General features: G+C 38.5%; 1 gene segment (V, D, J or C); it reads right to left on the bottom strand.

The window, feature by feature from the left end:
- Window positions 1–5,195: 5,195 nt before the first annotated feature.
- LOC142188730 (Ig light chain C region-like) lies at window positions 5,196–9,493 on the bottom strand (the record flags this gene model as incomplete). The annotated part of the segment is given in 2 exon segments: window positions 5,196–5,782; window positions 9,454–9,493. Coding segments are annotated over 2 exon segments (369 nt in total), but the record flags the coding sequence as incomplete, so codon positions are not given.
- Window positions 9,494–15,394: the final 5,901 nt, after the last annotated feature.

The raw sequence follows: 15,394 nt of genomic DNA on the forward strand, positions 1-15,394 counted from the left end.
CCACCATGAATTGGTCCAAACTGGGCTGGTTAGAGGCTCCCTCCACCATGAATTGGTCCAAATTGGGGTTTTTAGAGGCTCCCTCCACCATGAATTGGTCCAAACTGGGCTGTTTAGAGGCTCCCTCCACCATGAATTGGTCCAAACTGGGGTTTTTAGAGGCTCCCTCCACCATGAATTGGTCCAAACTGGGCTGGTTAGAGGCTCCCTCCACCATGAATTGGTCCAAACTGGGTTTTTTAGAGGCTCCCTCCACCATGAATTGGTCCAAACTGGGGTTTTTAGAGGCTCCCTCCAACCATGAATTGGTCCAAACTGGGGTTTTTAGAGGCTCCCTCCACCATGAATTGGTCCAAACTGGGGTTTTTAGAGGCTCCCTCCACCATGAATTTGCCCAAACTGGGCTGTTTAGAGGCTCCCTCCACCATGAATTGGTCCAAACTGGGTTTTTTAGAGGCTCCCTCCACCATGAATTGGTCCAAACTGGGGTTTTTAGAGGCTCCCTCCACCATGAATTGGTCCAAACTGGGGTTTTTAGAGGCTCCCTCCACCATGAATTTGCCCAAACTGGGCTGTTTAGAGGCTCCCTCCACCATGAATTGGTCCAAATTGGGGTTTTTAGAGTCTACCTCCACCATGAATTTGCCCAAACTGGGCTGGTTAGAGGCTCCCTCCACCATGAATTGGTCCAAACTGGGGTTTTTAGAGGCTCCCTCCACCATGAATTGGTCCAAACTGGGGTTTTTAGAGGCTCCCTCCACCATGAATTGGTCCAAACTGGACTGGTTAGAGGCTCCCTCCACCATGAATTGGTCCAAACTGGGTTTTTTAGAGGCTCCCTCCACCATGAATTGGTCCAAACTGGGGTTTTTAGAGGCTCCCTCCACCATGAATTTGCCCAAACTGGGCTGTTTAGAGGCTCCCTCCACCATGAATTTGTCCAAATTGGGGTTTTTAGAGGCTCCCTCCACCATGAATTTGCCCAAACTGGGCTGGTTAGAGGCTCCCTCCACCATGAATTGGTCCAAACTGGGCTGGTTAGAGGCTCCCTCCACCATGAATTGGTCCAAACTGGGCTGTTTAGAGGCTCCCTCCACCATGAATTGGTCCAAACTGGGGTTTTTAGAGGCTCCCTCCACCATGAATTGGTCCAAACTGGGCTGGTTAGAGGCTCCCTCCACCATGAATTGGTCCAAACTGGGTTTTTTAGAGGCTCCCTCCACCATGAATTGGTCCAAACTGGGGTTTTTAGAGGCTCCCTCCACCATGAATTGGTCCAAACTGGGGTTTTTAGAGGCTCCCTCCACCATGAATTGGTCCAAACTGGGGTTTTTAGAGGCTCCCTCCACCATGAATTGGTCCAAACTGGGTTTTTTAGAGGCTCCCTCCACCATGAATTGGTCCAAACTGGGGTTTTTAGAGGCTCCCTCCACCATGAATTGGTCCAAACTGGGGTTTTTAGAGGCTCCCTCCATCATGAATTTGCCCAAACTGGGCTGTTTAGAGGCTCCCTCCACCATGAATTGGTCCAAACTGGGGTTTTTAGAGGCTCCCTCCACCATGAATTTGCCCAAACTGGGCTGTTTAGAGGCTCCCTCCAGCATGAATTGGTCCAAACTGGGGTTTTTAGAGGCTCCCTCCACCATGAATTGGTCCAAACTGGGGTTTTTAGAGGCTCCCTCCACCATGAATTGGTCCAAACTGGGGTTTTTAGAGGCTCCCTCCACCATGAATTGGTCCAAACTGGGCTGGTTAGAGGCTCCCTCCACCATGAATTTGCCCAAACTGGGCTGTTTAGAGGCTCCCTCCACCATGAATTGGTCCAAACGGGGGTTTTTAGAGGCTCCCTCCACCATGAATTTGCCCAAACTGGGCTGGTTAGAGGCTCCCTCCACCATGAATTGGTCCAAACTGGGCTGTTTAGAGGCTCCCTCCACCATGAATTGGTCCAAACTGGGTTTTTTAGAGGCTCCCTCCACCATGAATTGGTCCAAACTGGGGTTTTTAGAGTCTCCCTCCACCATGAATTTGCCCAAACTGGGCTGTTTAGAGGCTCCCTCCAGCATGAATTGGTCCAAACTGGGGTTTTTAGAGGCTCCCTCCACCATGAATTGGTCCAAACTGGGGTTTTTAGAGGCTCCCTCCACCATGAATTGGTCCAAACTGGGGTTTTTAGAGGCTCCCTCCACCATGAATTGGTCCAAACTGGGCTGGTTAGAGGCTCCCTCCACCATGAATTTGCCCAAACTGGGCTGTTTAGAGGCTCCCTCCACCATGAATTGGTCCAAACGGGGGTTTTTAGAGGCTCCCTCCACCATGAATTTGCCCAAACTGGGCTGGTTAGAGGCTCCCTCCACCATGAATTGGTCCAAACTGGGCTGTTTAGAGGCTCCCTCCACCATGAATTGGTCCAAACTGGGTTTTTTAGAGGCTCCCTCCACCATGAATTGGTCCAAACTGGGGTTTTTAGAGTCTCCCTCCACCATGAATTGGTCCAAACTGGGGTTTTTAGAGGCTCCCTCCACCATGAATTTGCCCAAACTCTGCTGGTTAGAGGCTCAATCCACCCTGATTTTCAAAACAAATGTTGGTGCCATCCTCAACTTACTACAAGGGCCAAATTCACTGCTGGTGACAAGCTCTCCTCACTGCAAGTGCCAAATACACATGTTTCAAGGTGTTTTCATACTGTCAGAGAGGTGGTATTGAGTGTGTAAAGTGTGTAGTTGTTAGGCTGTGATGTTGGGGTAATAGAGGGTCTTTGGTGTGTTAGATGCCCCCAGACATGCTTCCCCTGCTGTCCCAGTGTCATTCCAGAGGTGTTGGCATCATTTCCTGTGGTGTCATAGTGGACTTGGTGACCCTCCAGACACGGATTTGGGTTTCCCCCTTAACGAGTATATGTTCCCCATAGACTATAATGGGGTTCGAAACCCGTTCGAACACACGAACAGTGAGCGGCTGTTCGATTCGAATTTCGAACCTCGAACATTTTAGTGTTCGCTCATCTCTACTCACTATACATAGTGTAGTGATGGGTTTAGGTATTACAGTTGTGTCCCATAGACTTCAGAGTATCTCAGTCTAAAAACAAAATCAGTTTTCAGTGATGTCTCGTGTCTGTGCCAGTCGTTACATTGGCTGCCTATTCATTATAGAATAAATATAAAGTTATCACTCTCATCCACAAGGCTCTCCATAATGCCGCACCTCCCTACATTTCCTCCCTCATCTCTGTCTACCGCCCAACCCGTGTTCTCCGTTCACTCAATGACCTAACACTTACATCCTCTATTATCAGAACCTCCCCCGCTCGTATACAAGACTTCTCCCGAGCTGCACCACTTCTCTGGAATGCTCTACCCCGGACAATCAGATTAACTCCCAATTTCTACAGCTTCAAACGCAAACTAAAGACGCATCTTTTCAGAAAGGCCGATCACAATTTCTAACGTAAACTCTTCCCTACTATAATTAGAATCCCCAAAATTTAACCCTCCTCTGTTCCCGCTCCCACATTACCCCACATGATATGATGCCATCTCAGGATAACTTTATAGGTCCAAGCTCCATCCACATGTTACAGGACACCACTAGTGACGGCTCATAAAGTTTTGTTTGTGTAATGACAGTCACCTCTGTTACAAAATTGTCTGAATACTGTATAAGCAATGCCGCCCCTGCTACCTCTTGTGTCACCCCCTCTACCTCATAGATTGTAAGCTCTTGTGAGCAGGGCCCTCAGTCCCATTGTGTGAAATGACGTTCTTTGTTATGTATCTTTCTGTATTTGAACCCTACAAATTGTACAGTGCTGTGGAATATGTTGGCGCTATAGAAATAAAATGTATTATTATTATTAATAATAATAATAACTACAAGCATAATAATTGGAATAATAGTCTGTAATACACATTTCTCCCCTTCCCACTCCCCAGCACTGAACCCCTAGCAATGCCAATGCTTCAATGACAAATGTAGTTCTAATATTTTCTGGGTTATAGAATCTACAACTGTACTGACATACCTATTCCATGGCATCACTGGCCAAGTAGACCCTTATGGCCATGCTCTTTATTCGCTGATAAGCTATTTACCATGGGACTTGTTCATACTTGGCTCATAATGCTGCCTTAAATGAGTTAATTTTTTTAAGTGACTAATTGTTAAGCCCCCACAAAGAGGACCTTTCATGGGTTTTATTTACCCATGTAATGGGTGGTATCTATAATACTGGTATCTTCTTATCTTCTACTGAGGCACCATGCTACTTATGTTGTAGTGTTCATCCCTGTTTGGATTGGAATAGCCCAAATCTCTTAATTTAAAGTTTATTTCAGAATCTACTATCAGCATATTGGTTAGCTGTATCCCACTCTCATACCAACCATGTGCAATGTACATTACTGGTGCTTGTTATATGGCAGAGGGGCCTATAGCTACTCAGAGCCTGGGTGAAAATATTATTGTACCTCTACACCATGTATAGCCTCGCTCCTGACTTAGAGGTAAGCAATTCACTCCATATGGGTAAAAGTTCAGCGCTTGTGAACCCGTTATGTCTACTAAGCTTCTCCTTGTTCCCTGCTTGAGGCATTTGGCGGGTACCTATAGAAGCCTGTTAAAATTCTTTTTGAGCCCAGTCACCTACTGACCATGGAAGGGCAAAAGATGATGCAGCCTATCAAATCTTTACCATATGTCTACTCCATGGTGGAGGTCCAAGAATATTAGTCAGCCCCTGTATTTACACTGGTGAGTAGTGGATGGGTGGTAGGCAGCAAATGAGTAGTGCCTCTTTTTTGTCTGCACCCCATCAGCAGTGCCACTTGTAGACTGTGTTAATAGATGTCAGGAATTTGTCAACCTTGTATATAGAAGGGACACTGAAAAATAAGTTTATCATGGGTGTCCAGCTATTAGGAATCCCATTGATCAGCTGTGATCCGCAGTGAAAGCAGATCAGTGTTCAATATCTCTGCAGTGTCACCACATATTTGGACTCATTGAGGTCAATGGCCTTTCCATGTCATTCACCATGTACCAATGATCTGCTCGGGCTAAGTGATGAAGGTCCTCAGTGATGGACTACTTGTGTTAGCTCTAACTCCCCCAATAGGGTTTTCTCTTTTTCTTTTATAAACTAGTCAACCTCTTTAAGAATCATAAAAAAAAAAATAAATCAAAGACTAATATAAAGCAGAATATTTTTTATTTATTTTTCTCACATATCAAGAAAAGAAGCAGAAGTCACATATGATTTGTTTCTAGAAAGTTAGAGGAAGATTTACAATAATACAAAAAGTTGCGCTTTGCCAAATTTGATCATAAACCAAACAGAACATGTATTATGATGTAAATCAACATACAGCACAGAATGCATTAAATAGAAAAACAGGGAGAAAAAAGTCTCCTAGGGTTTAGAGTGGACCTTTGGATTTGGTAGGTCCTGTTCAGACTGAACACTTTGATGGATTAAAGCCTACCACCAATGGTGTGGACAGAGTAGAATGTGCTACTTCACATTGGATTAACTTTTTACTCTTAAAATCATTGCTGTTAAGAATCAGCATACTGCTCATACTGAAGGCTTTATTTTCATCCTTGACCTTTTCACTGTTTTCAACACCAGTGTTAATGATCACACCGTCTGCTTTCCATGTCACCTTGAGATCCCTTGGGTAGAAGTGCTCCACCATACAGACCGATGTTGCTTTTCCAGTCTCTATTTCTTCCGGAGATGGATGGAAGACGAATGCAGCAGGAACCACATCTTCACCTCCTGTAACCAAAGAGGATATGATTTAGTCCATGTATAAAAAATTCAATAAATATATTTAATATTTAATATTATTTAATATTTATAGAGACTTATTACATATTTCTCTGCTAACCACACATTTATCGTAAAGCCAAATAGAAACCTGTTACTACTGAGGATTTATTACAGTTTATCTCTCACTTCTATCTACGTAACACAAGAAGAACAGCAATACCAGCAGATGTCTAAAGGCTACTCGACCTATGACCCTCAGAGTATAATATAAGAATGGTCAGTATATATTTCTGCCTATCGATTACACAGACAGTGTGATCACCATATTTTATCTGTAACTGACCTGCACTATGTATATCGTATATTGTTATGAAGTGGATGGAAACAAAGATCTCCTAGATAATATATAAACTTCCATATTATCTATTATTTATCAATATTTTCATTTCAAAATAATTAGATAGAATTGTGTCAGATTTTTCATTTGAAAGTTATAGAAGTGGAGGATATGATGATTAAATAGATAGAATTAATTTTTATTGGGCGTGAATCTACTTATAGTTATTATAAGTTTACGTTCTTATAATTGTTGCATGTTTAGATCTCATTGAGTAGAAAAGGTAAAACTTTGTGAATCATGTTCTGATTATTTTACAGTGATTATGATATATATACATAATGATATATACAGTAAGATCACTCTGCACAGAGAACTAAATGATCCTGAGGTCTTTCTTTTTAGTTGCTATGACTCCTAGTATCTTTTTCTATCTGCTATGAGCTTGTATGTGTTCTTTTCTTGTAATATATTACTGTATTATCCATACTGTAACCACACTGAATTTCCCCATGGTGATACTATTAAAGGATTATCTTATCTTATCTTTATCTGATGAGCCCAAGAGAGATTTTAGCATAACTACAGTCTATCCATCACTCTATCTATCTATCTATCTATCTATCTATCTATCTATCTATCTATCACTCTATCTATCTCCGATCTATCTATCTATCTATCTATCTATCTATCTATCTATCTATCTATCTATCTATCTATCTATCCATCCATCTATCTATCTATCTATCTATCTATCTATCTATCTATTTATCCATCACTCTATCTATCTATCTATCTATCTATCTATCTATCTCCTATCTATCTATCTATCTATCTATCTATCTATCCATCACTCTATCTATCTATCTATCTATCTATCTATCTATCTATCTATCTATCTATCTATCTATCTATCTATCGTTTTACACTTTGCACTTTGTAACTGGTTCAGTTTCTGTTCCAAGTCTGCCATTACAGTTAACCGAGCATGATGAGACCACAGGTGTGCAGATGTCTCATGAAAACTGACATTTCTATTGTTTAGGGTATGAAATTAGACAATCAAAATTAGATGTTTCCTCTGCATAGTTTCATATAAAAATCTATCTATCTATCTATCTATCTATCTATCTATCTATCTATCTATCTATCTCATGTGTACCATTAAACTAATTTCCTAAGAAACACATTCTAACCACTACAAAATGTTAAAGTCTTACTGACATATTGGTCTCAAATTTCACAATTATGTATATATATATATTTAAAGGATTTTTTTAAACACATCTTTGAATTTAATAAAATAACATCATATTTTATGATATTTAATTGATTAAAAATACTAAATTGTAAATGAAAGGGGACATTTTCAGATATAATATTATTGAGTCACCATGAAGTTTTAGATGATTGATTACGTTATATGCTAAATATTATCCAGAATTAGCATCAAATAATATAATATTTCTTGAGTGGAACAAATCCTGGACATTCTAAACAAGTTTTATATTCTTCCCTTAATCTCAAAGATATCTATAAAGACCAAACTATATATCTCTATAGATTTTTTCTGAATGTGTTTGCAAGTTGTGGATATTGTATGTAACTGTATGGTTGATTTCTGTTTTATTAATTAATCAAATAAATAATCAATTATAAAATTCATAACTTTGATACAAACATTTCTTAAGTGCTTAAACAAAAATTTTATGTTATAAGGGACATTACCTACTTTTTAACTCCATCTTATTTTATGGCCCACAAGGAACCACCATAGTTGATTTTAGTTACTTCCCCATACAAATACTCAACCTTCTCATTCATTTTCTTTAATAATACATTTGTTAAGGCTATGTTAATAAAATACCAAACATATTCTTGTTGGTTTTCTAGTTTTCTTTAAATATCAACTTTTCTATTTATGAAAAATCTCTCAATTTAATTCTAAAAAACTTGTAACATTTTAACCAAACAAATATTTTTCTCATACTTTATTATTTCATTAATTTAATTTTCAAAGAACTAATTATTATTAAGAATTACCAAACGCATATAAGAAAAATATAATATAATATTTATATAATTTCTCGTTCTATATCTCTAATATTATAATATCTCTATCTTTACTCACTCTAATTAATATGTGATTTATTTTTGGACAATCATAATAAAGTAAATAATAAATAGATGTGATGCGAAATACATCAACTTTTTGCCTATCAACCCAATAATTTTATATATGTAAAGTGACATAAAACTTTTTGTATTTTCATTATTGACATAATAGAATTGCATTTTAGAAACCGATTCAATTACTAACAATAAAATGTGAAGGCTATGATAAAGTTGACTTTCTGTGTTATATACTTACACAACATTTCCGCAACGGACCCCGAACCACTAAATTTACAATATAGTTCTCCTATACATTTTGTTGTATTAAAAATACTGCTCATATGAATATTACTTTCTGCTATTACATAAGTGATATAATAGTAATAATAAAAATTTTAATAAAAAGTTGATTATTGGTAAAACATATTTGTAATAAAAAAAAAACCAGATTGAAACCAAGAAAAAGACAGAGAAAACTTACCAATCTAAAAACAAATAGATTCTAGTGAAGAAGAAAATGTGAGACATATAAAACTTCCATCTAATAATGTACTTACGTTTGATTTCTACAGTGGTTTTCAGGCCAAAAGTGAACCACCATAGTTAATTCCCCTACACTCATCATACAAAAACCTAAACTACAGTAGGTAAGATTGTATGCCTTAATGTTACTTACAGTCGGCATCAGGTTTATGTGCCATTATTTGATTTCTATAACAGTTTTAATTTTGACTAAAATGATCTAGATTCACTGTAAGCCAAGTGAAATAATTGAGTTTTACATAGAAGGTAAAAAAATGGCAAATACAAAAACTTATAAAAACAAAAATGGATTCTAATGAGAAAAAAGGTGAGACATATAAAACTTATATCTAATAATGTACTTACGTTTGATTTCTACAGTGGTTTTTTTGCCAAAAGTGATCCACAGTAGTTACTTCCCCTATACTCATCATACAAAAACCTAAACTACAGTAGGTAAGGTTCTATGCCTTAATGTTACCTAAAGTCGGCACGACGAAAGTTTTACGTGCCATTATGTGTATTTTATAACAATTTTAATTTTGACTAAAATTATCCAGATTCACCCAAAGTCAGGTGAAATAATTGAATTTTACATAGAAGGTAAAAAATAGCAAATACAACAACTTATAAAAACAAAAATAGATTCTAATCGAGAAAAAAAAGTGAGACAGATAAAACTTACATCTAATAATGTACTTACGTTTGATTTCTACAATGGTTTTTCGGCCAAAAGTGAACCACAGTAGTTACTTCCCCTATACTCATCATACAAAAACCTAAACTACAGTGGGTAAAGTTTTATGTCTTAGTGTTACCTAAAGTCGGCAAATTGACAGTTTTATGTCCCATTATGTGCTTTCTATAACAATTTTTATTTTGGCTAAAATTATCTAGATTCACCCAAAGTCAGGAGAAATAATTGAGTTCTACATAGAAGAAGGTAAAAAAATAGCAAATACAATAAACTTATAAAACCAAAAATAAATGTAATCAAGAAAAAAATGTGAGACATATAAAACTTCCATCTATTAATGTACTTACGTTTGATTTCTACATTGGTTTTTTGGCCAAAAGTGAACCACAGTAGTTACTTCCCCTATACTCATCATACAAAAACCTAAACTACAGTAGGTAAGGTTCTATGCCTTAATGTTACCTAAAGTTGGCAAGATGAATGTTTTACGTGCCATTATGTGTATTTTATAACAATTTTAATTTTGACTAAAATTATTGAGATTCACCCAAAGCCAGGTGAAATAATTGAATTTTACATAGAAGAAGGTAAAAAATTAGCAAATACTATAAACTTATAAAACCAAAAATAAATTGTAATCAAGAAAAAAATGTGAGACATAAAAAACTTACATCTAATAATGTACTTACGTTTGATTTCTACAGTGGTTTTTTTGCCAAAAGTGTACCACAGTAGTTACTTCCCCTATACTCATCATACAAAAACCTAAACTACAGCAGGTAAGGTTTATGTCTTAATGTAAAAAAAACAAATCCAATTGACTTATCACAAACAAAAATAGATTCTAATCAATGAAAAAGTGGGACAAAACTTGTATCTAATCTACTTACATTTAAGATCTAGAGTGGTTTTATGGCTAAAGGTGAACCCCAGTAAATCTATACTCATCGTTCAAAAATCCACACTATAGTGGGTAAGGTTTTCTGCCTTACTGTTACCTAAACCTGGTGAAATATTTTGTTGTGCTTTTTTATATAACAATCTTGTTTTAAGTAAAAATTTCCAATTTTTATAGCGAGGTGAAATAATCACATATTGTATAAAAACAATTTAAAAAAGGTTTAAAAGAAAAAAAATGACATATCAAAAACATAATTAAATAGTAATCAAGAAGAAAAAAAACTGAGAAAAACAAAACTTATATCTAAAAAGTGTATCTAACTTTTTTTTTTTTTTTACATTTCTTTTGTACAGTGCTTTGTTCTATTTTTACGATGCTCAGAATCTACAAGGATATGAATTGAAATACATAATTTCATTTTGGTTACAACATTATGAGAAATTTTAAAAGAAAATTAAGACTTTGCCAGCAGAGTGATTGTATCGTCTAATATTATTACAATGAAGTCAATGATACTAAATCTAAAAATGAAGAACATATTGTACAGACAGAAAAAGCAGATACAGAAAGATATAACTTACATTTAAGGGTATACTTACGTTTTAGTTCAACTCTAGTTCCCTTACTGAAAGTCCACCACAGTGATGAATCTGTGATACCTGGCTGTACAAAAACATTTCTTCTACAGGGAGAGTCAGTCTGTTTTCTTTCGCAGTCGTATTTCCTTTTTTTGGTGAGCTTAAAATACTTTACAACCAGTCACCTGAGGAAGGGGATATAAATACAACAAATTACTGAAAAGAAGAGTGTCTCCAGGTATGGAGACCAATGGAATCTAAAAAAATTTCAGTTTTGAATTATATCTAAATTTATAATCAATGTACAGTTTTTTTTAATACATTTTTTTTTTTATATAACATTATGGCTTTGCAGATATTATGGGCTGAAAACATTTTTCTAATTTTTTTTCATTATTAATTCTCGGCAACTGATACAAATTCAGCGTAACTAAGTATTCATGACTTCCTAAGTGAATGGAGAAAACTACTCTGTGAATGGGACACAGCGGTCTACACTTTGTGAAAACAGAGCAAACTTCAGAGTAAAAATGGTTGAAAATTTATATTACACGCGTTTATAAAAATGTTTTAGCTCATAAAAGATACAGTTTAATAATAAAAAATGCATAAAGGGTAAAATATATGTTTTACAAACTCTACCACTAAACCGTATTTAAAACTCTTTAAGGCTAAGGCCCCACAGGACGTCCCGCAGCAAAAAGCGCTGCGGGAAAAACCACAGCGGCAACACATCGTGGTTCTTCCCGTAGCACTTTACACAGAGTTTGCTGAGTTTTCCAGAGTTACAATTATACCTATGGGGAAACCGCCGGCGTTTCCGTAGATATAATTGACATACTGCATTTTCCAAAACTGCGCCTGTTTTGGAAATTGCGGCGTGTCCGCACTGCGGTTTTTACTTGAAAATGGGCATGGGATTTGCTTGAATCCCATTGACTTTGCCTTTACTGTAAAAAGCTGCAATTCTTCCCGCGGCATTTCCATCCCGTGGGGCCCCGGCCTTACTCGACATGAGTTAACCCTTCCCCTGTGACAATATGTTTCCTATTGGACATTCCATTGTGGAAAACCGTGCTTGTACATTTTTTGGGGGACATCCGTATGAGATTTGTAGTAAATTACAAGGTTTTTGACTATTATAGAGAACAGAAAGTAATACTAATACTTAAAGCTTCCCTGGTGGTCTAAAGAACTAGAGTGGTTAACTAATGTAATGTATGAAAAACATTCTTGAACTTAAAAGCTTAATGCTAGATATAGTTTCTTATGCTTGAAACTGAGGTATAATGTTATACGACAAGATGGCGCCTGCACCCACGATAGGACCCCATTGTGTGCAAGTAAGACACCTGTTTGGCTCGCTGCCAGAAGACAGCCCCCTAGAGATACCAAGCAAGACCGGACTAGCTGGCAATATATGTGTTATGGTCAGCAGCATTATTAAAAAAACCCTAATAAACAAAAACCCTGCGGAGCTCAACTGGGCTCTGAACCGTAGGAACAACCTGGTGTGAACAAAGTCTGGCAGTTAGTGTCACTGCCAGATCACTACACCAACTGAGTGTGCTCTGTTAATTCACAGAGGTGGCCTGGGCAGCTCAGAGCAGCCGCTACAACAAACAAAAGAGTCTAGTCAGAACCTCTGAACTAGACAAAGACCAGTACACAGTGTGAGCTACCAGTGCAACCAGAACAAGGCAGCTTACTGCTCAACTAACTGTGTGATTCTAACCCAGGGGTAGATTCTAGCTAAAGCCAGCTAAAGAGTAATCACACTGGAACCCATTCACACACAACAAAAATGAGGATCTGGAATGAGACTAGGGCAGCAGGCGGAGTTACCTGGCTCCTTAAATAGGGAAAGGGCGGTCCCAACCAACCAGCACAACTGCCCACGCCGTTCGCACATTGGCTGACACCCTAGTCAGTCAGACAACCAACCATGCCCCGCTGCTGTAAGGGAAGTTAACCCTTGCTAAGCAGGTCTGCATCAAGTAGGGAAATGTGACAGCCGGCAAAACGCAACAACCGAGGAGCTGGCTGCGACCCATCCCCTTGGCCTCAGCTGCCACACTGTCCTAACAATATGAAACTGTTTAAACTTCTTTGTGTGATTGAAATATATTACACCAATCAGAAATGAACACAAGACTTATGTTGTTGCTATCTCTTGCCCTTTGCTGCTATATTAACCCCACATTGCCTTAATAAACTACGTCAGTGTATTTCCTCCTAGGTTGAGAGAGGAACCAATACCAACATTGTGTGTTTGGTGTAATTTCCTTACTGCTAGCACTCAGCCTTATTAATGAGAACGACGACGATTACCCTGAATTATTGGTCAATTGGCCATCAACACGGCCTCTGACCTTATCAGTGCTTACTACTTTAGTTATTTTAGTTTTTACATAATACTTTTTTTTTAAAATACCCCCCCCCCCCTTGTATTAATAATACTCCTAATAGCCCTTATATAAATAACTACTGGAGAATGGATCTCTATGTCGTATCCTATGGGACTGCCCCAAGGTAACTGAATACTGGAAAGAAGTTTTTGATATTTTGGATAAATTAATGAACGGTTCTGTGCCCCGAACTCCACAGACAGCTTTTCTCCATTAAGAACTGAGTTTGATCCCATCTTTAAATCTAAAATTAATATGTAAGATCTTAGTTATCACGAAACTAGTAATTGTTAGGAGTTGGAAACAACCTTCTGCTCCTTCTATTCGGGAATTCTTAACTCTTATTGACACTACTCATACCTATGAATGAACAATAGCATTGGGAAATTTGTCCTTTGCCAAATACAATAATATTTGGAGAGTTTGGAGAGAAAGCTCATATTGTACTGCCCATTAATACACTATATGGCACCGTAGTTATTCCTCGATTATTACCATCATAGTTATTGGGGCGACTTGAGCACTGGGGTTATTCGATCCATATTTTCTAACTTGCTTTCATTTACTGTGACCTTCCTTTGTTTTTCACTTTCCTTTTTGTTCCTTTTTCCTGTTTGTCTGGTCTTATGTTTTCCCCTTAATATCTACTTATTTGAGAATTAATGTAACTTAATTACTTCTTGTGTGTTAATGTATGATTGTTGTACTATAAAAAAAATTTAAATAATCCCTTAATAAAAATTATTGAAACAAAAAAAATAAATAACTCCTGTTAATAAATAAAGTGCCCCCTCCTAATGACCCCTTAAATACCCACAACTCACCTTAAAAAGAAAAAAAAAGTTATACTCACGTACCTAGGAGTGCTTGATGCAGCCGGCGTCTCCTCTTCATTAGCCAGGATCACAGCGCGCAGGACGTCTGCGTCTTAGTGTAGGAGGCGTGTGACCTCATCGCATCGCACCTTCCACACAGAGAAGCAGACGTGTTATTTGTCTGTTTTATCTGTGTACAGCCTCACAGAATTAGTTTTAAAGGGGCTCTATCAGCAAAATTCTGCTAATAGAGCCCCACATATGCGTGAATAGCCTTTAAAAAGGATATTCAGGCACCGTAAATGTTATATTAACCCCCGGTCCCGTTTTTAAATAAAAGGATAGAAACATATATGCAAAACTTATCTGAACGTGCACCATGGGCGGGGTTAAACGATGCGACGTCAGCTTCGGGCACGCCTGCCTCTTCTGTCTTCTTGGAGTAACGCCCTCTGGTTCCGTGTCTTCCGGCTTCTTCTCTTCAAATCCCGCGCCTCTTCAAATCCCTCGCCATTTTACTTAATGGCAGTTCGCAAGTGAGCCTGCGCAGTAGAGCTCCGGAGAGAAATGCTACTACGCAGGCGCAGGATTTGAAGAAAAGAAGCCGGAAATGTGTGTTGAATCCAGTTCTATCAGACCTGTTTGCTCATTTTTAGTCCCACATCTGCTGTACTATTTCGGCAGATGTCATGAAGGGCAGTGGCGTAACTAGGAATGGCGGGGCCCTGTGGCGAACTTTTGACATGGCCCCCCCCCGACCAACACCAACGCCGAAGACCTCGACCGACCCCCTCCTACGCATTCCTGCGCGTTCTAATATGCCCCTGCACATAGTATTATCCCCATAGTGGCCCCTGCACACAGTATTATCCCCCATAGTGGCCCCTGCACATAGTATTATCCCCATAGTGGCCCCTGCACACAGTATTTTCCCCCATAGTGGCCCCTGCACACAGTATTAGCCCCCATAGTGGCCCCTCCACACAGTATTATGTCCCACTCTGGACACCCATAAACAATTATTATACTCTGGGGTCTTTTCAGTCACCAGAGTAATCGGAGACCCGGGGGAATAAAAACATAAAAAACACAGTTTCTTACCTGTCCGCCGGCTCCTACGCTGTCTTCTCCGCTGCCGTCCTTGTTCAATGATGTCTGACATCACATGACCCGGGACACAGGCCGGGTTCATGTGATGTCAGAGACGTCAGAAAGGAGGCCTGGCCAGGATTGTGGAGAGGTAAG

This window comes from Leptodactylus fuscus, unplaced genomic scaffold (assembly GCF_031893055.1).
Source record: "Leptodactylus fuscus isolate aLepFus1 unplaced genomic scaffold, aLepFus1.hap2 HAP2_SCAFFOLD_703, whole genome shotgun sequence".
Lineage (NCBI taxonomy): Eukaryota > Metazoa > Chordata > Amphibia > Anura > Leptodactylidae > Leptodactylus > Leptodactylus fuscus.